General features: G+C 46.9%; 2 protein-coding genes across 2 annotated transcripts; one reads left to right on the top strand and one right to left on the bottom strand.

Moving 5' to 3' along the window:
* The first annotated feature begins 1,530 nt into the window (after positions 1-1,530).
* Positions 1,531-14,955, top strand: Naca (nascent polypeptide associated complex subunit alpha). The gene is made up of 8 exons (XM_057757664.1): positions 1,531-1,682; positions 2,402-2,473; positions 13,225-13,310; positions 13,566-13,643; positions 13,938-14,084; positions 14,298-14,426; positions 14,546-14,668; positions 14,806-14,955. Exons 1-8 carry the CDS (start codon positions 1,577-1,579, stop codon positions 14,818-14,820), a joined length of 756 nt encoding a protein of 251 aa, XP_057613647.1. The 5' UTR covers positions 1,531-1,576; the 3' UTR covers positions 14,821-14,955.
* Positions 14,956-24,342: 9,387 nt separating this feature from the next.
* LOC130866566 (60S ribosomal protein L31-like) lies at positions 24,343-24,822 on the bottom strand. Its single transcript, XM_057758097.1, has one exon. The coding sequence runs from the start codon at positions 24,718-24,720 to the stop codon at positions 24,343-24,345; it is 378 nt and encodes a 125-aa protein (XP_057614080.1). The 5' UTR covers positions 24,721-24,822.
* Positions 24,823-25,387: the final 565 nt, after the last annotated feature.

The following is a 25,387-nucleotide window of genomic DNA, read 5'->3' as shown; positions in this document are numbered from 1 at the left end:
AAACCCGGCCCTCTGAAACAGCAGTTAGTGCTCTTATCTGCTGAGTCGGCTCTCCAGCCCAGATTTTATTATTTTATTTACTTACTTATGTCTGTGCTCTTGTACTTGTGGTGTCTGCTCTCTTCCACCTTTTGACGGGTTTCATGGATGGATCTCTCTACAGTCACCAGACATGCACAGTGAGCTCCTGTACCAGATGGAACATCTGGCCAGCCCAGTTTAAATTACCTTTCAGAACATTTAAATGTCGCAACGCTTCCTATAAAACGGAGCCAGTTAAATCAAGTAAGTGTTAAACTAGGCAGATATGGTGGTGCATAGCTGTAAGTCCAACACTGGGAGGGCTGCTGCAAGTTCGAGGCTAGCTTGGGCATACAGAAATCTTACTTTATTCTTTTTTTTTTTTTTCTTTTCTGGATTTTGGAGACAGGGTTTCTTCGTAGCTTTCTGGTTCCTGTCCTGGAACTAGCTCTTGTAGACCAGGCTGCAAAAACCCTTCAGGTGACATAAGTAATCCAGGTTCAGATTTGTTGATCCTTTTGTAGAACTAAGAGATGGTGTGTAAATCAGCAACTATTTCTTTAACAAAATATTAGTTTTACTGTATATTCTATTTCCAAAGAGTGTGTGTGAGGTTTTGTTTTGGGACAAGCTGTCGATATCTAGTCCAGGCCGATTCTAAATTTGCCAGATTCAGAGGCAAGTGCATCTCTATGAATTCGAGGTCAGCCTGATCTACACAGTAAAACCATGTCTCAAAAACACTTGGAATTGAAGGCCTGGTAGCCCATGCCCTTAATTACAACACTCAGGAAGCAGAGGCAGGTGATTCCTTGGTGAGTTCGAACCCAGCCAGGACTACATAAAGAGGCCTTGTCTCAAAACAAAAACCCTCGCACACGATTCTGTGTTGCTGTTTTGATGAGGATGGCTTAGAACCTTCAACCCTGCTTCCACCTCTCAAATGCTGGTTTGCAGGTTCGCAGGCTTATACCACCGTTTCCGATTTTTACGTGGAGCTGGGACTTCTTGTACACTAGTCACTCTACCAACCAAGCTACATTCCTATGCTGACTCTAAAATGGGTGAGTTTTAGAATATCTGAGAAGTGCCCACAATATCAGGCCAAGCGAATTGTGTTTAAGCTCTGTGTGTATCCCTGGCTGTCCTCGAACTCACAGAGATCCGCCTGCCTCTACCTCCCGAGTGCTGGGTTAAAGCGGTTTTCCCGGAGAGAACCCGGCTTTCGCTGCCCTAAATCGTCTATCCCCCAAATTAAAACAACTTGATGTAACAGGCCGCCTCTCTCCAACGCGCGGACGCGGGCTGTAAATTCGCGTCCCGTTCTAGAGAAGGGCAACTGTAGGGACGCCGTTTTAGACAGCTGTCGCGACTCCGCGTTTGGACTCCGGGCGCGTCCCTCGGGGTCAAGGCCACGGCGGGGCGGCTCGGGCCAGGCCCGCGCGTCCTCTACGGAATTCATCGCCTTATTTAGGCGGCGTCACCACCACGCCTGGCGAACAGCTGCTCGGTTTGCCGGAGGAAGTGCAGACCGGCGCGCCCGACCCGGAAGCGCATGTTGGTCCCGCCCCCTCGGCTCCCGTCTTCCTTCTGCCACAGCGTGGGTCACGCTCTCGCTCGCTCTCTTTCCGCCGCCATCTTGGTTCCGCGTCCTCCGCACAGTAAGTGCCGCTGGTTTCTCCGCTCTCTATCCGTAGCCATCCTCCCTTGGCGCGAGCCCGGAGGCCCCGGGGCTTCCGTTACGGAGCGTCGGCGGCCGTGCGGGGCTCAGACTTCCCGCTCGTCCCCGGGCCTGCGGACAAAATGGGGCCTGCGGTAGGGGTCCAGGCAGAGGCAGGAGCGGAGGGCTGCGGGTCGTGCTCGGAGTCCGGGCGTGCGGACGTGGGAGCCATTGCGGCGCGGGCAGGAGGGGTCGGGTGCGCCCGCACCGGGGAGGCCTTGCAGGGACCCCCGAAGTGGCTGGCATCTCAGTCTGACGCCCCCGACGCCATTCGTTTTGTGCCCGGGGCTTGGTGGGACCGATGGCCCCTGTAGGCTCCTTGCTCTCGGAAGTCAGGGAGTCCGGGGTCCCGGGTCAAGCGGCGGGCGTGTTAGGACGGGAAGGGCCCCGCGGTCTCGGGATGGGGAGCCCGAGCTCGGATTGCTGGCCTTGGGGGTGAGTAGGGCAACTGGGCGAAACTCGGGCCGCGGGAAGGCGGCTGCCTGCTCGGTTGGGCGCCGAGGGTCGTGTCATCCCCACGCCGCTGCCGTCGCCCCGAGCCCTCGGGCTTGCTTCCTGCCTTTTACAGGTGGTTTGGTTTTGTATTTTCCGAATACTTGACTCTGGGCTGGGCGGGTGCATTCCCGCAGTTAATTCGGGCTTCCTGTTTATTCCCTTCAGAAATGCCTGGCGAAGCCACAGAAACCGTCCCTGCCACAGAGCAGGAGCTGCCCCAGCCCCAGGCTGAGACAGGTAGGTGCCCATAGCTCTCTTGCTGGCAACTAAAACTGATGGTAAAGCCACACTTGGTGGCTAAGATGGCAAACACAGGTCTGCCTTTTGTAGTTCACTGCTATTTAAAGACAGTTGTAAGGTAGGGTTGAAACTTTGGGGTAAATTTTATCTTGCCGGCACCAGGGGAGTTCCTTAGAGGAAGAGAATAAAAAATGGTTGTCTTTAAGATTATAGACAGGTCCCTGGCTCGCTGAGTGTGTCACACCGGCTGCTTGAAAAGCTCCTCCGTGGCGTCTCCACATCATATACGAAACCTGAGCAGGGGAGGCAGAGCCTGGCTGGTTCTAGTCTGTTGAAACGAGGTTCCAGAGGCAGGCCAAGGAGACCTGAGCTATGGTGAAGCTGGCCAGCAAGTTACATCAAGGTTTTAGATAGCCGTGATTGGCACCGAGCCTTGAGTCACATGTCTGGGTGAGCTATGTGCGGCTGTTGAGTGTTTACTGAGGGCCTCAGCCTAGGCTAGTTAACCTGTAGGAATTGATGATGCTGGGGACTTCTGGTGTGTTGGAATAGTTCCATTTTATGGAACCCAGTGCTGAAATAAATGTATTTCAACTGAAATAGAACGTAGTGTGAAGATAGACTTGAATGCTGGTTCACACAGTTTGATAGGAAACTTGGAAAGAATGTGAAATGGCCATTCCAAGTTGTTCTTGAGAACTGAGTGAGGGGTGTCTCAAGAATGCACCCTCTACTTTGTTCTTAGTGGAGTTTTTCTTTGCTACTCAACGGGCAGTTTCTGTTGTGTTTTGGACTTAAAAGCACTTGAAAGCATATACTTCTTCCTGCCTGTCTGAGTTTAGCAGCTGAAAGGATCAGTCCAGCTGCTGGGCCCGAAAGGGGGTTGGTGCCCTGACCTGGGAAGTGAGCAGTGAGGAAAGGAATGGTCTCAGAAGATCTGCAACTTCAGAGCTAAACAAAGTTAAATTCAACTTTACAAATGTGGGGGCTGAAATTTCTATGGATTTAGAGTATTCTGGTTCCGGCTCTTACAATTACCTATTTCTGAAGCAGTTGTTAGTATTGTTAAAGGTACTCTTAATTAGTCTGAGCCTGCACGTGTTAGGTATTGAAGGCAAACCCACGGTGTCTGTAACTGTAATTAGTCTTGCTGGAATGTCTGTAGACAGTAAATTAGGGCATTAGTTAGAAGTATTTTCATTATAATCAAAAGACTTTGACCACCATTTCTCCCAGAAAGACCGGTCCAGCCACCTACCTCCTTGTCCTAGAAGAACTTGGGAACAAACTGGTTGGGTGACTTGTGAGATTGGGTGCTGTGGACTTGTTTTGTTTTTTTCTCACCCTCCTAGGTATTTATCATTTGTTGATTTTTTTTAATCAGTGTTCTCTCGAATGGGAGAAATCTTTTTAGTGCCAAATGGTGGTCTGTTTAGGTGGGATCGCATGCTTATCAATCAAGGGGTGGGAGCCTGTAGTTTTTCATTATAATTCTTTTTTTTTTTTTTTAATTTTGGTTTTTTTTTTAATATTTATTTATTATGTATACAATATTCTGTCTGTGTGTATGCCTGCAGGCCAGAAGAGGGACCAGACCCCATTACAGATGGTTGTGAGCCACCATGTGGTTGCTGGGAATTGAACTCAGGACCTTTGGAAGAGCAGGCAATGCTCTTAACCTCTGAGCCATCTCTCCAGCCCCTCATTATAATTCTTATAAACTATGTCTTAACAGTTTGGTTAGTTTCATATTATAATTCGTACCTTGCCCTTCCTTGGGCCCTAATTAATTTGAGTTACAATGTCTGAAGAGCCAATTTGCTGAAAAAGAGATAGAGTATGGTATATAAACCACTTCTAGTTGAGACTTGGTGTTTAATATTTGGTGTTAAATGTTGAGTTTACGGGAGGCAGAGGCAGGCGGATCTCTGTGAGTTCGAGGCCAGCCTGGTCTAGAAGAGGTAGTTCCAGGACGGGAACCAAAAAAAGCTACAGAGAAACCCTGTCTCGAAAATCAAAAAAAATAAATAAATAAAATGTTGAGTTTAGGCTTCAGTAGAACTGAATTAGGAGGCTAGGTATATCATTTCTAAATTCTAATATAATCAGATCCTACCCCAGCTTGGTAGAACCTAAAAGTTTGGGTTTTTTTTTTTTTAAGTTTATTTAATTTTTTTATGTGCATTGGTGTGAAGGTGTCAGATCCCCTGCAACTGGATCTTCAGACAGTTGTGAGCTGCCATGTGGGTGCTGGGAATTGAACCTGGGTCCTCTGGAAGAGCAGTCAGTGCTCTTAACCACTGAGCCATCTCTCCAGCCAGAACCTAAAAGTATTTAAAAAGAAAAAGAAAAAAAATAGTCCCCCATCTCCCCTTATTTAGACTTCTCAAAGATTGGGCCAGGTATGGTTGCACACCTTTAATCCTGACAGAGGTAGACCCCTCTGAGTTCCAGGCCACCTGGGGCTGCATAGTGAGGCCCTGTATAAAAACAGAACATTGGGAGGAGCATCAGTTTTGGAGGGAGGAGAAAGGAAGGCACGTTCTCAATCCACTCTGGGTTGGGGGCTAGTGACAAAGTCCCAGCTTGTTAGGAAGCTGAGGCAGGAGGATTGTAATTCAAGGGCAACCTAAGGTGTGGGACCATCTCAAAAAGAAGACTAAGGTTATAGTAGTAATCTTGCCTGTCGTGCTTAATCCCCGGTAACAGGGAGGGTGTGGGCCTGTGCTCCCCATTTAGAGATGAGCTGGTCTTAGACTATTTGCCCCACCTTAAAATAGTTGGTTTATTTTTGTAGAACTTGGAAAATGAGGGAAACTAGAAGGATGTGGTCCACTTTAATCACTGAAGTGCGTACAGGGAAAGTTGATAGTGCTTGTCACCTTTTTCTAATCTTGTGTGGTGACCTTCATTCTCAGACTTAAAACTCCATTGTTTCCTGTGAGGCATGTTACCAACTTGGGCTGCACAACTCACCTTTCCCCTCCCTTTATCTCCTTTTTTTATTTTGGTTTTTATTTTATTTTTGCTTTTCTCCAGCTGTGCTTCCTATGCCTTCAGCCTTGAATGTTTCTGCTGCTTTAGGGCAGCCTGCACCTGCCCCTCCTTGCTCCCTGGCCCCCCAACAAAGCCCTTTAGTAACTGCTAATCAGCCTTCCCCATTCCCTTCACCTAGTATTTCCTCAACCCCTTTTGAAGTTCCTTTTCCCCAGCCATCTTCTGAAACTGTGCCTCTGGGAACTGCCCCTCACACTCCAACTTTCCTTCCACACCTAATAGGGCCTCCCATCTCCCCAGCTGCCTTAGCTTTGGCCTCTCCCATGATAGGTCCAACTCAGAAAGGTGCCCGGTCCTCTTCGACCCCCTTGTCTCTGGTTGCGGTGGCTCCTCACTCAGCTCAGAAGAGTTCTATATCTCCACCTCACCCTCCCAGTTTACCTTTATCAGTTGCTGTAGCAGAGTCAGGGCCATTGGCATCTATTGCTCCCTTAGAACCAAAGGCTTCTACTATTCAAAAACCCTCTCAGGTAGTTCCGAATTTGAAAGGCGCTGCCCCAAGTCCTCCAGATGTAGTTGGTGTTTTTCCTTCCCACCTTGAAACTCCCCTGGCCTCTCTTCCACCTGGATTAACATCCTGTCCTCAAACACTGTCCGCCACTTCTCCAGTCAAAGGGATCCCCATTTCCTCAGCCCTGGTGCCACAAAATATGTTAAACCTTAACCTAAACAGACCTGTTAGTTCACCTGCTCAAAACACTATAACTCCCAACATCCTCCCAGCACCCCCTACTTCTCTGGGCTCACCTCTTCCACTTTTACATCATAGTTCTTTGGATTCTCCTATCCAGCCTTTACGTCAGTCAGGTCCTGGTGCTATGTCAGATCCTATAGTGAGTAATACCGTTTCTGTAGATCATTCTGCTGTGGAGGCATCTTACCTATCAGAGCGATCTGTAATTCCTCCCCTTCCTTCCAGACATGAGCTGGTTTCTGATTCTGTGGCAGCTCTTTCAGTGAGGACTCCAGCGTCTGCCCTGGCTCCATCTGTTGACAGTGGCAATTCTGCTGTTACTAGTGCAATCTGCAGCCCTCCTGGCTGCTCGGGTACAGCTGCTGCTTTATTATCTCCTACAGCCTCTTTAATTCCCAAAGGTTCCAATGTCACTCAGCAGCCTCTGGTGACTCAGATTCCTGCTTCTCCAAAAACTGTCCTAAGAGAAACCCCTGTCCCATCCGTCGGAGCCGCCCAACCTGCTGTGGACAACCCTTCCAACCCTTCCACCGCTTCTGTTGCGCCTGCCACTTTTGTGTCTCCTCCAGTTTCGTCAGGTCCTGCGAGTAGTGAAGATGTAGCTTCCCCTGCTAGCTCACTTGTAGCGCCTGCTGCTCCTGTATCAGCTGCTCTAGGAGTACCAGTTGCTCCTCCTCCAGCCACTGAAGGTCTGAAAAATCTCCCCACTTCAGCCTTGGTATATGTAGGAGCCCCTGTTTCTCCAACCCAGGTAGGACTCTGTACCAGAAAAGACTCCACTCTGTTACCCTTGGCCCTGGCAGCACATAAAGAGTCTCCCTCTCCTCAGAGTACATTGCTTTTGGAGGTTCCTTCGGGAACCGCTGTGACAAAGACTGCAGAAGGACCTGCACCTGTAGCGAGGGCAGCCATTGCTACTAGTTCTTCCCTGGGTGCTGATCCTTCAACTGCTACCAAGACAGACCCTGTCAGTTTGTCTCTCAAATGTCCTGTTGCAGCTCCTGCAATGGCTCCGTTAGTTTTAGAATCTTCTGATCCTAAAGAAATGGCTCCTAGAACTGTCAAGGGTCCCTCTGCTTCTAAAACCTCCATTACTACCACTTTACCTCTGGTTCCTTTAGCCCCTGAAGTTTGTCCCGTGTCTGTGGCCTTTAACCCTCAAAATGTTTCTCTTTCTACAACTACAGAGGCATTGGCTCCTGAAATTCCCAGGTCTCTGCCCTTTCCTGCTCCAATCCCAACTGGGATATCTTTTTCTGGTACAAAGAAAGTTGAAGGTATTTCTTCTGTGGTATCTTTGGCCTCCTCTCCTGAAGGGCACCCAGAAGACTCAGGTGCTTCTGTGTCTTCGAAAGGAACTCTGGTTTATCCAGCTGTTTCCCTGTCTGGTATGTCTCCGCAGACTAAAAGGTCTTCATCCAAGAAGGGTTCTGCTATCCCAGATGTTTCTCCTGCAACTCTGTCTTCTCTTTCTCCGCTTGAGGCTGCCCTCCTTCCTGGGGCCTGTCTTTCTTTTCAAGGTCCTACAGACTCGCTTGAGCTTTCTCCTGTTCCTTCATCTTCCAAAGGGACCCCTGTTCCTTCAACTGTGGCTCCTCCCTTCCCTGCCCCAACAGAGACCTCTATATCCCCCCAAAAGGCTCCAGTAACCTTGTTTTTCAAAGATACCCCCGCAGTCCCAGCAGAAATTCCTCCTTCCCCTTTAAAGACCATAGAAGCTACAGCTTCCAAACTGTTCCCTCTAATCCAGCCCCCCAAAGTGGCCCCTATTGTACCAGATGTGACTCCCACTTCTCCCAAAAAAACTCCAGCAACTCCAGTTCCCAAAGATACTTCAGCAACCCTGTCGCTCAAAAGTGTCCCAGCTATGACTTCTTTGTCTCCCCCAAAGGCCCCTGCAGCCCCATCTCCTAATGGAGCCCCCATTGCTCCAACTGGGATTGCCCCCTCCCTCAAAAATGCCCCAGCAACTATAACCCCCAAAGTTGCCACTACTCTTCCAGATGTGACTTCACCCTCCCCACAGAAGACTCCAAAATCCCCAAAGGGTGCCCCGGCTGTGACTCCTTCCTCCCCACCAAAGTCTGAAGCATTCAGTGAGCCTCTAACAAGCCTATCCCTCAAAGGTGCCCCTACTGCCCCAGCTGATCCAACCTCCCCTACAAGGACTCCCAAAACTGCAGTCCCCAAAGAAACTCTACCAGAAGGGGTCCCAACTGTGCCACTAGAGATTTCTCCCTCCCTGAAAAAGACCTCAAAAACTGTAGCCCCCAGTGAAAGTTCAACGGCCTCATCCTCTAAAAGGTCCCCCAAAATTTCAGCCCCCAAAGAAACTCCAACCCCATCAGATGGGGTCACCACTGCGTCTCTGGAGATTCCTCCTTCCCCCAAAACTGAGGCCCCAAAAGAGGTTCCTGTGACTTCATCTCCCAAAGGTGCCCCTGCTACCCTAGCTGAGAGTCCTGCCTCCCTTAAAAAGCTCCCCAAAACAGCAGCCCCCAAAGAAACTCCAGCAACCACTCTCCCCAAAACTGCAGCCCCCAAAGAAACTCCAGCAACCCCATCTGTAGGGGTCCTAGCTGTGCCAGTAGAAATTTCTCCCTCCCCCCAAAAGGCCTCAAAAATGGCAGCCCCCAATGAAAACTCCACGTCATCCCAAAAAAAGTCCCCCAAAACTTCAGCCCCACCTTCTGAAGGGGTCACCACTGCTCCACCAGAGATTACTCCTTCCCCCAAAAAGGCTCCCAAAACTACAGCCCAGAAACAGATTCCTGTGACTTCATCTCCCAAAGGTGCCCCTACTACCCTAGCTGAGAGTCCTGCCTCCCCAAAAAGGGCCTCCAAACCCGCAACCCCCAAAGAAACTCCAACAACCCCATCTCCTGAAGGGGTCACAGCTGTGTCACGAGAGATTCCTCTTTCCCCCAAAAAGGCCCCCCAAAGTGCAGCCCGCAGAGAATCTCCAGCTCCATCTTCTGAAGGAGTCATGACTGCACCACAGGAGATTCCTCATTCCCCCATAACTGCAGCCCCCAAACAGGTTCCTGTGACCCCATCCACCAAAGGTGCCCCTGCTACCCTAGCTGAGAGCCCTGCCTCCCCTAAAAAGGCTCCCAAAACTGCAGCTCCCAAAGAAGTTCCAATAACCCCATCTCCTGAAGGCATCACAGCTGTGCCAGTAGAGATTTCTCCTTCCTCCAAAAAGGCCCCCAAAACTGCAGCCCCCAAAGAAAATTCAGCAACATCATCCCCCAAAAAGCTACCCCAAACTGCAGCCTCCAAAGAAACTCCAACCACATCTGAAGGGGTCGCCATTTCACCACTAGAGCTTCCTTCCCCCAAAAGGGGCCCCAAAACTGCAGTTCCCAAAGAAGCTCCAACTACCCCATCTTCAGAGATGGCTCTCTCCCCTAAAAAGGCCCCCAAAACTGCAGCCCCCAAGGAAAATTCAGCAGTGTCATCTCCCAAAAGGTCCTCCAAAACTGCAGCCCCCAAGGAAACCTCAGCTCCATCTTCTGAAGGAGTCACTACTGCACCACAGGAGATTTCTTCCCCCCCAGTTACAGCCCCCAAACAGGTTCCTGTGACCCCATCCACCAAAGGTGCCCCTACTACCCTAGCTGAAAGTCCTGCCTCCCCTAAAAAGGCTCCCAAAACTGCAGCTCCCAAAGAAACTTCAGTAACTCCATCCCCCCAAAGGGCCTCCAGAACGGCAGCCCCCAAAGAAACTCCAGCAACCCCAACTCCTGAAAGTGTCACTGCTGTGCCACTAGAGATTCCTCTTTCCCCCCAAACCTCAAAAACTGCAACTCCCAAAGGAACTTCAGCAGCGTCAACCTCCCAAAGGACTTCCAAAACATCAACACCCAAAGAAATTCCAGCCCAGCCCTCTAAAAGTGTCTCAGTTGGGCCACTGGAGACTCCTTCCCCCAGAAAGACCCCTAAGCTGTCAGGACCCAAAGAAGCACCCACAATCCCGTCTCCAGAAGGGGTCGTAGCTGGGCCACTAGAAATTCCTTCAGTTCCCAAGAAAGCCCCCAAAATGGCAGGCCCCAAAGAAACTCCAGCAAAGCTGTCTTCTGAAGGGGTCACAGCTGTGCCACTAGAGATTACTCGCTCCCCCAAAAAGACCTCAAAAACTGCAGCCCCCAAAGAAAATTCAGCAATGCCATCCCCCAAAAGGTCCCTCAAAAATGCAGCTCCCAAAGAAACTGAACCATCTTCTAAAGGAGTCATTACTGTACCACTAGAGACTGTTCCTTTTCCCCAAAAGGCCCATAAGACAGCAGGACCCAAAGAAACACCAGCAGTGTCTCCTGAAGGGGTCATCACTGCACCATGCAAGAATCCTTCCACCCTGCAGAAGGCCTCAGCACCTACAGCCCCCAGAGCCATCCCTGCTGACACACAGGAAATTGTAAACCCGGTTGTCCTCCCAGTCAAAAACCCTTCCTCCCGTAAAAAAGCTGCAACGCCTGTAGCTCTCAAAGAAGCTCCAGCAGTCCTGTCTCCCAGTACTGCCCCGGCTATGATTCCTCCCTCTCCCTCAAAGAGTCCAAAAACTCCATCATCCAAAAAGGCACCAAGAACTTCACCCCCTAAAGAATTTCTGGCAGGTCCTTCTCTTGAAGCTGTCACCACTTCACTGCCAGAGATGGCTTCCTCTTCTCAAAAGGCCCCAGCAACTACAGCCCCCAAAGAGAATTCAGCAACCCAGTCTGTTAAATGCAACTCCACTGTCACAACCCTTACTCCTATCTCCAAAAAGACCCCGGCAACCCCATCTCCTGGAGGTGCTTCCACTGCCCCAACTGGGACTTCTCTTTCCCCAAGTCCCCCAGTCGAGATTTTCTCCTCCAAAAAGGCCCCAGTTCCTACATCTCCTGAAAGGGCCCCTATTGCCCCAGCAGCAGTAGCTACAAGAGAAGTCACCACAGTCCCAACTTCTAAAAAGGCCCCAGCAACTGAGACCTCCAAAGAGACTTCAACAGCTCCATCTCCCAAAGGGACCCCTACTATCTCTTCTGTGGTTCCTATCTCCCCCAAAGAGGTACCAACAGCCTCATTTTCCCAGAGATCCCAAGCTCCCAAGGAGACCTTAGAAACTTCAACCTCCAAAGGAGTTGTCACCCCCACAGTTAGCTCTCCTTTAGCTCCGAAAAAGGCCCCATCCTCCAAAGAGGTTCCCATTCTCTCGTCTATCACTCCTTCCCCTAAAGACTCCCCTCGTAGCACAGGGACTGTTAGCCCTCGGGCATCTGAAAAGCTCCAGGCAAAGAAAGATATACTTGCTGCACCCACTTCAGAAAGTGCATTGGTCATCACTACTCCAGTTCAGAAAGGCCCGAAAGCCAAGAAGAATTCTTCTAAGTGCTCAGATCCTTCCACTAAGAAAGATACAAAGGGCCTCCTTTCTGCAGTAGCTCTAGCACCTCAGACAGTTAATGTTGAGAAAGACTCTTCAAAATTTGCAAAAGCTCTGCCTGTTTGCCCTGCAAAAGGCAATGTTTGTCTTCATTCCCCAAAGGGTCCCGAGGCTGCTTCTCCTGAGTCTCAGATAGCTACCCCTCTGACAGCAATAACCTCTGACAAAGCCCTCCCTGAAGCGGGATCAGCACCTGTGACTCTAAAGTCTACCCCGCCAGCTCCCCTGACTCTTGCTCCCTCCCCAGTTCCCCCTCTGCTTCCTAAACAGCCATTTCTTCAGTCCTCATCTGGGTCAGTGCTGGAATCACCCTCTAAGCTCCTAGCCCCTGCTGATGAGGATGAGCTGCCGCCTCTGATTCCCCCTGAAGTGGTCTCTGGGGGAGTGCCTTTCCAGCCGGTCCTCGTCAACATGCCCACCCCTAAACCTGCTGGGATCCCTGCCCCAGCCCCCTCTGCCAAGCATCCTGTTCTGAAGAACGACAAGGGTATTTGCCTTGGTTTGCTGTGTGCATGGTGTGTTGCCCACACCCCTCTTGGGGGCTGCCCACCAATACTAACTAGGGTGCGTCGCTTTGTACAGTATGTCTGCTTGAGTGTGGGCATAGTACATAGAAGGGTAGCTTTAAATGTAGAAGCTCTAGGAATATGGTACTAAATCTTGGTTTCTATCATCTCAGATAATATTTTGTGTCTTGTGTAAAGTGAGACAGGCTAAGCCCTGAATCTAACCATCCTTTTTGGCCTAACTGAGCTGATAGTGAAAACCAAGCCCTACCAGGTCTTTAATTTACTTTAGTTCTTACCACATCACTAACCTTGTCCCTGGGCCTGGAATTTGCGTTTTTGGAAAATAAACAAGGGAAATCTTGAAACTATTTCTTATATAACTTTTTAGATTTAGTAACTACCAGTTGCCCAGGGGCTTCCTTTCCTTAAAAATGTAGAGACCTGTGTTTTCCTGGCATAAGGCTGGTGTGGGTGTATGCTTTCCTCCCCTTTCAGTAGAATTTACTGTTGCTTGGCCTTTCAGTTGAAGGAAAATTAAGATATGTGAATTGTATTTGGAAGTGGGGAGATTATGGGTCTGTATTTAATAGTAGTGAGAACTGTTAGAGCTTAATACCATGGAGGCACTCCAATGATGGGGTAAAATTCTTTGGGTGAGTGGTTTGAAAGGCAGAATGTGTGTGCACAGCTGCTTCTGACCTTGCAAACCCATTTAAAAGGCTCTCACTCACTTCTATCAAAAGACGCCTTTTGTCTGTACATTTCTGGATAACTGGGCTGGGGATAAAATTTGAATCACATGAATGCTTAGTGTTTGTGCCAAGAAATGAAGACCTTAAGAGAAAGAAGGCAGTTATTGCATATGAGCTAGCTGCCTAGCTGTATCTGGTGACTGTCCCACATCTCTGAGAATGGAGGCCTCAGACTGGGTCACAGAAGCCATTTGCCTTTATTTAGCTTTGGGCCTTGCATGAAACAGTGATAGCTAGTTCAGGCGGGCCATGATGAGGTGCTGCCTCTTAGAACTCTGCTTTTGAAAACGATAAGTTACCTGTCCTCTTAGGGTCAGGAACAGAATCTGACAGCGATGAATCAGTACCAGAGCTCGAGGAACAAGACTCCACACAGACAGCCACACAACAAGCCCAGGTACGTGTTCTCTTAATAACTTAAATTGAGTCAAGAAAGTATTAGAAGACAACTGTGCTGGCCAGCACTTTGAAGGCTGATGCTGAAGTGTTGAGTAAGACAATGTCTCAAAAGAAAAGAAAAGGTCAGAGAGGATCTGGAGACCAAGATTATAACAGGCATGACTATTTAAACTGTGAATCTTTGTAAAACAAAACCACATGGAAACAAGCATCCTGAAGTTTGAATCTGTTCAACTCAAAACTGTCTTCTTAGCTGGCGGCAGCAGCTGAAATTGATGAAGAGCCAGTCAGTAAAGCAAAGCAGAGCCGGAGTGAAAAGAAAGCACGGAAGGTAAGGTGGGGTTAAAATAGAAAGCCTATATTCCCAGCACTTGGGACAGAAAGGCAGAAGGGTTAGGCCTTAAGGGATAGCTGTGTGGCAAATTCAGCGCTAGTTCAGGGTCATGGACTGTCTCCGCAAAGGGGGGCACCCGTGGCACAGCTCTTAGTGACTATGACTGTCTTCATTGTATGGATTCAGTCAGAAAAGTCCGCTGTGGGCATTGGAGGTGATGTTCTGCCCCCCCCCCCCCCCCCCCAAGCTGCTTCTAAAGTTAGAAACTTGATTTTCTTTCCTCTTCTTTAGGCTATGTCCAAGCTGGGTCTTCGGCAGGTTACAGGGGTTACTAGAGTCACTATCCGGAAATCTAAAAATATCCTCTTCGTCATCACCAAACCAGATGTCTACAAGAGCCCGGCTTCAGACACCTACATTGTATTTGGAGAAGCCAAGGTTAGTGAGGTGTCCAGTGAGTTGCTCCAGACCGCCACTGTCAGTAGTTAAGGCCAGGTAGTCTTGATGCAGTTGCTGGTATTGTTGCCCTTCTCATACAGTTGTGATACCAAAAATCTGTAGACACAGCTAGCTTACTTCTTTCTATGTGAGTCCAAAGGGAGGGCAATTCCTGTGCTTTTTACTCATGGGCCTCTCTTCTCTGCCTTGTAGATTGAAGATTTGTCTCAGCAAGCACAGTTAGCAGCTGCTGAGAAGTTCAAAGTTCAAGGTGAAGCTGTTTCAAACATTCAAGAAAATACTCAGACTCCGACAGTACAAGAGGAGAGTGAGGAGGAAGAGGTATGCCACAAAATCTTGTGGACTTTATTTCATCTCTGTGTGGTGGCAGATCCTGCTCCAGACATTACTGGAGTTATTCTTTGATTTGTTAAGACTCTTTCCTCTCTCCCCCTTTTTAGGTTGATGAAACAGGTGTGGAAGTTAAGGACATAGAATTAGTCATGTCACAGGCGAATGTGTCCAGAGCAAAGGCAGTCCGAGCCCTGAAAAACAACAGTAATGATATTGTAAATGCTATTATGGTGAGTTCTTACCTCCCTCCACTGTGTGCTGTGACAGTCATTCCAAGGCTGGGGTTGTGTTAGACTAGAGTGACCTGAATCCTTCATCTCTGCCTTTGATGCCTCTAATTCTCTCTCTCTCTTTTTTTTTTTAACAGGAATTAACAATGTAACTATTTGACGGAGAGGACAGTCCCCATCCCCTCCCCCCTTTTTGGTGTTTCAAAGGTGGAACTTCAGCTTGGTTTGAAATTTGTACTGTTTCTATCACTAATAAAGTTATGGCTTCTTGTTGGATGAACTCAGTAGATGCTTGATCTCTTCCCTGAAAGTTTGTTGTGGGGGGGGGTGTTTTGTTTGTTTTTGTTTGGTTTGGGTTTTGTTGTCATTTTGGTTTTTTGAGGCGGAGTCTCTCTGTGTGACAGTCCTGGCTGTTCAGGAACTCGCTTTATAGAACCGGCTGACCTCGAACTCACAAAGATCCACCTGCCTCTGCCTCCCGAGTACAAGGATTAAAGTCTTGTGTCACCACAGCCCAGCTCTTCCCAGAAAGTAAACTGAAGGTGCTTAATTTTAAGACCACCACCGCCTGCAGACGCACCGCATACTCACGCTTTCTGTCAGTGTGTACTATATGGGCAAAGTTCTTTTTTAGAAACTTTTTGTTGACTTGGCCAGGCATAGTGGTGCACACATTTAATCCCAGCATTTAGGAGGGAGGAGGATCTGAGTTTCTGCTTAGTGGAGACCCTATCTTACCCCCCCAAAAATTATTTTAACCTCTAAGTGACAAAATATGATCAATAAACTTTTTTTTTAATATTTATTATGTATACAATATTCTGTATGTATGCCTGCAGGCCAGAAGAGGGCACCAGACCCCATACAGATGGTTGTGATCCACCATGTGGTTGCTGGGAATTGAACTCAGGACCTTTGGAAGAGCAGGCAATGCTCTTTTTTTTTTTTTTTTTTTTTTTATTAAAATACTGAGTTTATTTCACATGTATATTTGTCTCCCTACCATTTCCAGCCACCATGTGGTTGCTGGGAATTGAACTCAGGACCTCTGGAAGAGCAGGCAATGCTCTTAACCTCTGAGCCATCTCTCCAGCCCGATCAATAAACTTTTTGATGTTGATTTTTGAGAAGGGCTCAAACTATAGCCCAAACTGGCCTGGAATTCATATATATCAGGAGAACTCAAATTCATGACTATTCTTTGGCACACCAGCTTATTATATTTTGGGATTACAGATAAGACCCACCCACCACACCTGTTTAGGGTTTTGTAACGTTAGCAGTTAGCAGTACTGACTTCTCTCCCAGAGGATTCAGGTTCAGTACTATCTATGATGTGAGCCCAGGCGATCTGATACCCTCTAAATCTGGCACTGGGCACCCAGGTGATGCACAGCCAAACAAGTCTTTTCCAAAATCGCTGCATTTATTTGTGGGAGGAGGCAGTACATGCCATGTAGCACCATGAAGGCAAAGAGACAGTGTGCAAGTTCTCTCCTCCCCCATGGGACTGGGCAATCAGACTTGGGTGTCTGGCTTATTCATTGACTGAGCCACTGTGCCAACCACCTAATTGTTTTGAGATGTGGTCTCTACATATCCCTGACTGGTCTGGAAGTCATTAGGTAGACCATGTTTTTCTTGGATTCACAAAGATCTGCTTCCCAAGTGTACAACCTCTCACCATTTTTGAGAGCTACTATGTGCCAGGGGTTGGATATACATACTCAAAAGAAACTTACTCATCCATGTCTTAGGGTTCCTGTTGTGTAGAGACACCATGACCATGCTTTGTTTCTGTTTTGTTTTTCTAGATGGTTTTTGTGTATAATAGCCCTATTGTCTGTCTGTTGACTTAACTGACCTTAAACTCAGAGATCCGCCTGACTTTGCCTCCTGAGTACTGGATTTAAAGACACCACTGCTTGGGTGACCACAGCAACTCTTATACAAGAAAGCATCTAATTGGGGCAGGCTTACAGTTTCTGATATTTAGTCATGGCAGGGAGCATGAGACATACAGGCATGGAGTAATATGCCCGAATTGGTGGACAGCGGAAAGAGAATGCCATACTTGACCTGGTTTGATCACATGAGACCTCAAAGCTCATCCCCAGTGACATTCTTCCTCGAGCAACACCATGCCTACTCCAACAAAACAATGCCTCTTAGTAGTGCCACTCCCTGTGGGACTATGGGGGCCATCTTTACTCAGGGTGTGGTATGCTATCTGTAACCCCAGCTGTCAAGCAGAGGATCATGAGTTCGAGGCCAGCCTAGATTAGTTTCAAGCCAATTTAGGCCTCAAAAGTTGAAGCCTGTCTCCAAAAGGCCTATAAAAAATACTACCTCAGCCGGGCGGTAGTGGCGCACACCTTTAATCCTAGCACTGAGGAGGCAGAGGCAGGCGGATCTCTGAGTCTGAGCCCAGCCTGGTCTACAAGAGCTAGTTCCAGGACAGGCTCCAAAGCTACAGAGAAACCTGTCTCGAAAAAACTAAAAAAAATAAAAAATATTACCTCAAGGGCTGGAGAGTTAGCTCAGCTGTTAAAGGCTAGGCTCATAACCAAAAATAAAAAATACTACCTCAAGCTACTCGGCTTTCTGTTACTTTAACAAGATGGAGGAAATTCAGTCTGTGCCTAGCATGGTGTCATGCACAATAATAGCACTTGAGATGTAGAAGCAGGAGGATCAGGTGTTGGAAGGTTTTCCATGACTACGTGCCAAGTTTGAGATACAAACTTGATACAAAACTATCAAAAAAGGAACAACATTAAGTGAAGAAATGTTAATTTTGAGCCGGGCGGTGGTGGCGCACGCCTTTAATCCCAGCACTCGAGAGGCAGAGGCAGGCGGATCTCTGTGAGTTCGAGACCAGCCTGGTCTACAAGAGCTAGTTCCAGGACAGGCTCCAAAACCACAGAGAAACCCTGTCTCGAAAAACCAAAAAAAAAAAGAAATGTTAATTTTGTTGAGCTTTTGAAGTAGACTATTGGAAGGTTGAACATGAAGGCTGGGAGGAAGTGGAACAAAACTGCCTACTGGAGACTAGAAAGCAAAGAAAGGAGAGGGAAGGACCCTTAGGTGTTTTCTGTGGTTTATATATCAGAAAGGGACAAAGCCTTCATTGAACATGTAAGCTTTTAGGGTTGATTAGTATTGATTTAAAACCCTGGGCCCGGTGGAAGAGGCAGGAGGATCTCTGATTTTGAGGCCAGCCTGGTGTACATAGCAAGTTCCATGCTTGCCAGGGCTACACAGTAAAACCATGTCTTTTTTTTTTTTTTTTTTTTCCGAGACAGGGTTTCTCTGTGGTTTTGGAGCCTGTCCTGGAAACTAGCTCTTGTAGACCAGGCTGGTCTCGAACTCACAGAGATCCGCCTGCCTCTGCCTTCCGAGTGCTGGGATTAAAGGCGTGCGCCACCGCCGCCTGGCAAAACCATGTCTTAAAAACAAGTTTCAAGCCAGGCAGTGGTGGTGCAAGCCTCTCAGGAGGCAGAGGCAGGTAGATAGATCTGTGATTCTGGGCCAGCCAAGGCTATACAGAGAAACTCTGTCTCAAAAAAACAAGTCTCGGCTCAGTCTCATTTAAAAGGGGTGGGAGGAATCCTTAAATAGGTGTGTAGTGCTTGTCAATATAGTCCTGAATTCTCTCCAACCCTTTACCCTGTCCTCCACTCCATATACACTGTCTCCTAAATTCTCACCACATTGAACTTTAAAGAAATTATTTTTACATTTATCAATTTTATATGTATGAGTGTTTTGCCTGCATGTATGTCTTTGTACCACTTGCATGCAGTGACTGAGGAGTTATAGATGGTTATTTACACGTGGTTGCTGGGAATTGAGTCTGGATTCTCTGAGTAAGTAGTTGAGTCGCCTGTCTACCCTGCGGTTTCTTCAAAATACACTGAATTTGCTTTACACATTATAGCCAGGGCTCTTTTCTTTTGGCTTTATGAGGCTAGCATCAAACTCTGTGTGACCTTTGCATCTGTATCAGCTCTCTGCCTGGTATTCTGTGGTCTCTAACAATCTATGGCATATGAGTTAATATCAAAATTAAGTTTGGGATAAAGTAGCCTGTGCAGTGGTGATATGCTGGAAGATAGGCAGGTGGAAGACCAGGCCAGCCTGGTCTACAGAGTGAATTCCAAGACAGCCTGAGCTACATAGAGAAACGCTGCCTGGGCTGGTGGGGTCTTGTTTTTCCTCAAGCAAGTAAATTCAAACTACTTGGCACATAGTAGCCAACTAAATCAACTTGTGAACTTGTTACTTAGCAATCACTGCCCTGGGTGAAGACAAGCATGCCCATATATGTTTCTGCCATAACAGACTGACACTTTTTGGATTTGTGAATTAGCAGTTTTTAAAAGTATGTTGGGAGGAGGTATGTTTAAATTCTTTTAAGTGTGCATGTTAACCACGTGTATGTCTGGTGCCTAAAGAAGTCAGAAAAGTGCTGTGGAACAATGTTCTTGTACACTAAACATTTGTCACTCCTATTGATTTAATAAAGCTCTGATTGGCCAACAGCCAGACATGAAGTATAGGCGAGGCAACCAGACTAGGAAAGTTCTGGGAAGAGGAAGATGAGAATGCCTTACTGAGAAAAGGTACCAAGCCACATGGCTGAACATAGATGAGAATTATGGGTGAATTTAAGAGCTATATAGTAATAAGCCTGGACAATAGACCAAACAGTTTATAATTAATATAAGCCTCTCTGTGTTTCTTTTTTTTTTTAAGGTTTATTTAACTTTTTTTTTTTTATGTGCATTGGTATAAAGGTGTCAGATCCCCTGCAATTGGATCTTTAGACAGTTGTGAGCTGCCATGTGGGTGCTGGGAATTGAACCCGGGTCCTCTGGAAGAACAGTCAGTGTTCTTAACCACTGAGCCATCTCTCCAGCCCCCCCTCCCCTCCCCCCGTGTGTTTCTTTGGGATTGGTGAGACAGGAACTGACTGCTGTCTACAGAAAAGTGTATTGAATTCTCTGTGAGTTAGAGCATGTGAGGTGTTGGAAAACAAGCACGGGTCCTCTGCAGAACAGAATGGCCTTACCAGATGACCATTGTTCCAGCCCTTGTTTGTTCTTTTTGTTTGTTTGTTTTTTTGTTTTTTTTGGTTTTTCGAGACAGGGTTTCTCTGTGGTTTTGGAGCCTGTCCTGGAACTAGCTCTTGTAGACCAGGCTGGTCTCGAACTCACAGAGATCCGCCTGCCTCTGCCTCCCGAGTGCTGGGATTAAAGGCGTGTGCCACCACCGCCCGGCCCTTGTTTGTTCTGATGCAGGCTTTTACTGTAGTCTTCAATGACCCAGATCTTACTCTGCACCTCAGACTCAAAATTCTCCTTCTTAAGCCTTCAAAATACTGACATTACCTTACAGGCTTGAACGACCATGCCCAACAGGCTTTATATTTTTGAGAGTTTACTTTCTAAGCCCAGGCTAGCCCCCAACTCCTAGCAATCAGCTTGGTATGAGCTAGCATACCTGGCATTCTTTCTGTAATCTGTGTGTTCATGTGATTGTGAATGCACTCACTATGTATTTGCATGAGCATGGAAACAGGTCAGTGTGAAGGTTCTTCCTCAGTTACTCTCCATCTCATTGCTTTTTTGAAGTTGTTCCCACTTATCCAGCCTTGGCTGGTCTGGAAGTCACTATGTAGACCAGGCTGACCTCAAACTGCCTCCCAAATACTGGGCTTAAAGATGTTCCACCATGCCCAATGTTTTATTTTTGATACAGGGTTTGTTTGTTTGGTTGATTGGTTGCTTTTTTGTTAGTTTTTCACAGACAGGGCTTCATTGTAGCTTTGGAGCCTATATTGGAGCTCTTGTAGACCAGGCTGGCCTCAAACTCAAGAGATCCACCTGCCTCTGCCTCCCAAGTGCTGAGACTAAAGGTGTGCGCCATCACCACCCAGCTTTGAGACATGGTCTCTCACAGGACCTGGAGAAGATGAATTTGGCTAGAATATCTGGCCATCAAGCCCCAGTGATTCTTCCTTTACTGCCTCTCCAGGACGAGGTTCACAGGCAGACACTGTTTCATGTGGTGTTTGTTTCTAACATGAGTACTACCAAGGAGGATCTGAACCTTTTTTTTTTTTTTTTTTTTGGTTTGTTTTGAGACAGTGTTTCTCTGTTGTAGCCCTGGCTTTCCGGGAACTCCCTCTGTAGACCAGGCTGGACTTGAATGCACAGAGATCCTCCTGCCTCTGCCTCCCAAGTGCTGGGGTTAAAGGCATGCATCACCACCACCTGATGTTTTAAGGAGCCCCTTCTTTGTTTCCGTCTGCTCAGCCCCGAAATAACCACATAGAAACTGTATTAATTAAATCATTGTTTGACCCATTAACTCTAGTTTCTTATTGGCTAATGCTTACATCTTAATTTAACCTGTTTCTATTAATCTGTATATTGCCACGTGGCTGTGGCTTACTGGTTAAAGTTCCATCTGGCGTGGCTTCTCTTGACTCTTTGTTCTTTCACCTGGCATTCAGTTTAGTTTTCCCCACCTACCTCTATTTGCCCTGTGCAGGCTGAAGACAGTCCTTTATTAACCAATGGTATTCACAGCGTACAGAGGGGAATCCCACATCAACATCAGCCTGACTTTATTTTTTTTTTTTTGAAGTCTTCATTCTTAATGTGGCAAACACTTTACTTTGCCAATGGAACCACCTCCCAGCCTCCTATAATTTTTTCTGTGCTATAAACTTTAAGAGTATATATACTCTTAAAGTGTGTGTGTGTGAATCCCTAACAGAGGGCTAGCCGGGCGGTGGTGGCGCACACCTTTAATCCCAGCACTCGGGAGGCAGAGGTAGGCGGATCTCTGTGAGTTCGAGACCAGCCTGGTCTACTGAGCTAGTTCCAGGACAGGCTCCAAAGCCACAGAGAAACCCTGTCTCGAAAAACAAAACAAAAAAAACCTAACAGAGGGCTTCACTTTTTTTTTTTTTTTTTTATTGAACAGCACAGAAAGCATCATATGGGGCAGGAATAAAGGATACTTTTATAGACATCTTTAACAGCTTTTAAGAAAGGATTGAATAACTGACTCCAGCTGTGAGTCAGTTATCTGAAAAATGATGTTAGCATGTGTGGTAGATATTCATTTTATAAAGTAGCTTCCAGTCTATTGCTGTTTTCAGCAAATGACTACCACAGTACACATGTATACATGAATTACTCATAGGACAGGGATAGGGAAGAGTAGATTAAAGGTATATCTTAGCTTAGGTTGGAAAAGTTGATTATGTAGAAAATCTGAGGCAAGTAAGGTTGTGAAAGGTAGGTTAAACAGGCTGAGTACAGTACAATAGCACTCCTAAATCTTAAATGACCTCACAGTGTTTTATTAAGTATGACGTTGGGGACCAGCCTCAACAAAGTTACCTCTTGCCAGGGTAGAGGCATGGGGGTTTAGAAAATATTAGTAAGGAATAAGAAGACACGAATAAAAATAAAATGGAGAAACATATGCATCTACCTGGCAAGAGGTAGTTTTGTCAAGGCTGGTCCCCAACAAATGGTGCCCAACATGGGACTGACCAGTGAACCCCGAAACACACAGGAGTGTGGCCAGGCATACAAGGGAGTACGTATTCCGCAAGAAAATTGCACCGCGCCAGCAGTGGTGGCGCACGCCTTTAATCCCAGCACTCGGGAGGCAGAGGCAGGCGGATCTCTGTGAGTTCGAGGCCAGCCTGGTGTACAAGAGCTAGTTCCAGGACAGTAACCAAAAATCTATGGAGAAACCCTGTCTCGAAAAATCAAAAAAAAAGAAAAAAGAAAAAATTGCACCACAGGTGGAGAGGTAAATAGTGAGCACTTGGAAATAAATAGTAGATAGTAAAAAAAGGAAAGTGAGCCGGGCGGTGGTGGCGCACGCCTTTAATCCCAGCACTTGGGAGGCAGAGGCAGGCAGATCTCTGTGAGTTCGAGGCCAGCCTGGTGTACAAGAGCTAGTTCCAGGACAGTAACCAAAAATCTATGGAGAAACCCTGTCTCGAAAAATCAAAAAAAAAGAAAAAAGAAAAAATTGCACCACAGGTGGAGAGGTAAATAGTGAGCACTTGGAAATAAATAGTAGATAGTAAAAAAAGGAAAGTAAGCCGGGCGGTGGTGGCGCACGCCTTTAATCCCAGCACTTGGGAGGCAGAGGCAGGCGGATCTCTGTGAGTTCGAGACCAGCCTGGTCTACAAGAGCTAGTTCCAGGACAGGCTCCAAAACCACAGAGAAACCCTGTCTCGAAAAACCAAAGAAAAAAAAAAAAAAAAAAAAAAAAAGGAAAGTGAAAGGCAGGGCATAAAATTGGAAGTAAAACTAAATATTTGTAGATATGGAACAAGTAAATAGTATTCAACTATCTGTACAGTTGCTTTGGTGTATTTTGATAGCTAGAGGAGCTGAAATGGAGCAGAAACAAAGGAAACAAAACATTTTTAGAGTTTGTAAATATATTCCTACCCCCGTGCTAGCGTTTTATCCACAAACGCTTGCAGGCTGCTCCAGGTCTTGGAGTGACCAGAATAAGGCCTGGCCTTCCTGTAAGCGGCAGTGCTTTGGTCACCTTGCCACAGCCTCTATTGCTGCTGAGTGGGTGGAAAGAATGAGCTAGCAATGGCCTAGGTTACCACTGAGATTGTGGCAGCCAGCTGAGTGACCCACACTGTGCGGTGCAGCCAGGAGAGGTAGAGACAAAGTAGGTTTAAAGGGCTGTACCTCCCACAGTCAGCGTCCAGTTAGTTGTGATGTCTAGAAGCTATCTGGTCCATGAGCCAAGGAACCTATTATAGATAAATCTATGACTTAACAGATGAGGATTCAGGAATACTCCTGATTTTGTGATTAAAAGATTTAAAATAAAATAAAAGATAGTAATAATTGGTGTGGTTATACCCACCTAAGCTTGTGGTCTCACGCGGCAGTCTCAGAGCCACTATAATGGCAGGCACCTGAGAGCCTGTAAATTTGTCAGCTGCCTCTAACAGATGGGACTGCTAGACATAAAAACATAGTCAGTGCCCAGGCACAGCAGGCAATGAGGGACTGGTACCTCCTGCTCCCAGGTTCCCAGATAGGATGGCCAAGCAGTGGAGGGGGCATGGCTTGTGCTCCACTACATGACCCAGCTTCAAGCCCAGATCCTGGTTCCAAGCCTGATGGCCAAACTGCACAAAAGTAGCCTGAGGGAACTGAGCCCCAGACCCTGACAGGGGTCTGTAAAAGTACCAATGTGTCAGTTAAGCCTGTCAGCTAGGCAGACCTGCAAACTGGATTAGAAAGATAGTTTACAAACCTTTTTCTCTTTTTCTTTAAATTTATTTTTATTTTATGTGCAGCGGTGTTTTGCCTGCATGTAAGTCATTGGGCATTAGATCTCTAGAACTACAGGTACATGTTTTGCCTGCATGTAAGCCATTGGGCATTAGATCTCTAGAACTACAGGTACAGACAGTTGTGAGCTGCCCTGTGAGTGCTGGGAATTGAACCTGGGTCCTTTGGGAGAGCAGTCAGTGCTTTAACTACTAAGCCATCTCCCCAACCCTAGTTTACAGACTTTTAAGAAAACACACAAAGACTGAGACCTTTTTTTTTTTTTTTTTTTTTTTTTGGCAGTTCTCCAACTTTATTTGAGATTCAGTAGGTTAGTTCTCATCTACATTGACTGTCTGTAGATTTTTGAATGTGGTAACAGGCACGTAAGTTACCAATGTGTAGAGTTTGTTTGGTGAGTCCTCATCCTCATTACGTTTTCTGGACAAACGTACCCGGATACGATATGGAACATTCCTTATTCCTTTGGCCCAGACAGCTTTATTGAGCCTGGTATCAATCCGCACATCTGGAGTCCCCATCTCCTTCATGGCAAATTTCCGGATTTTTTTGAGTGCCCTAGGAGCACGCTTCTTGAAGCCCACGCCATGGATGCGCTTGTGAATGTTGATGGTGTATTCTCGGGTCACCACCTCGTTGATGGCAGAACGGCCCTTCTTCTTCTCGCCACCCTTCTTTGCGGGAGCCATTCTGCCGGGCCCAAGCTGGAAAAGCAAAGACTGAGACCTTTAATTTAAAATATCCCACAGGAGTTTCTGAACCACTGAGTGAAATTCTTAAAGGGAGCAATGATCCATATTCCACGAGAAAGCTTACAGAAGCTGCTTGACAGGTACTCTCCCAGGTAGAGTATGCTGTACAGAAACAGCAAGTACATTATGTTAATTATGATCAGCCTTGGCAAGCACGTACATTACCTACAAAACTTACTCCTACAGCAGTTTTATGGCATAACAGTCCACTTTTATGGCTACACCATCCCATTTCACCAGGTAAGGTATTAAACCCTTATTTTGAAGCAGTAGCTTGCCTAATACAGAAGAGCAAGGTAGAATCGAAGGGATATTTTGGCAAAGAACCAGCTATGACCAATGTTCCTTATACTAAACAACAGAATGATTGGTTATTCCAAAATAGTGATTCTTGGGCAATTGTGTTTGCTCACTTTGAAAGCCAGATTGATAATCTTTTTTCAACTGATCTGTTGCTGCAATTCATACAACTACATTTCTTTATTTTCCGTAAAGATGTAGCAAAAGATCCCTCAAAGGATGCTATTTTTTTTTTTAATTTTTGGGGGTTTTTGTTTTGTTTTTTTGAGACAGGGTTTCTTTGTAGCTTTGGAGCCTGTCCTGG

Source organism: Chionomys nivalis, chromosome 25 (genome assembly GCF_950005125.1).
Source record: "Chionomys nivalis chromosome 25, mChiNiv1.1, whole genome shotgun sequence".
In the NCBI taxonomy this organism is placed as follows: domain Eukaryota; kingdom Metazoa; phylum Chordata; class Mammalia; order Rodentia; family Cricetidae; genus Chionomys; species Chionomys nivalis.
The sequence above is the reverse complement of the archived record's forward strand: the minus strand, read 5'-3'. Positions and strand labels throughout refer to the sequence as shown.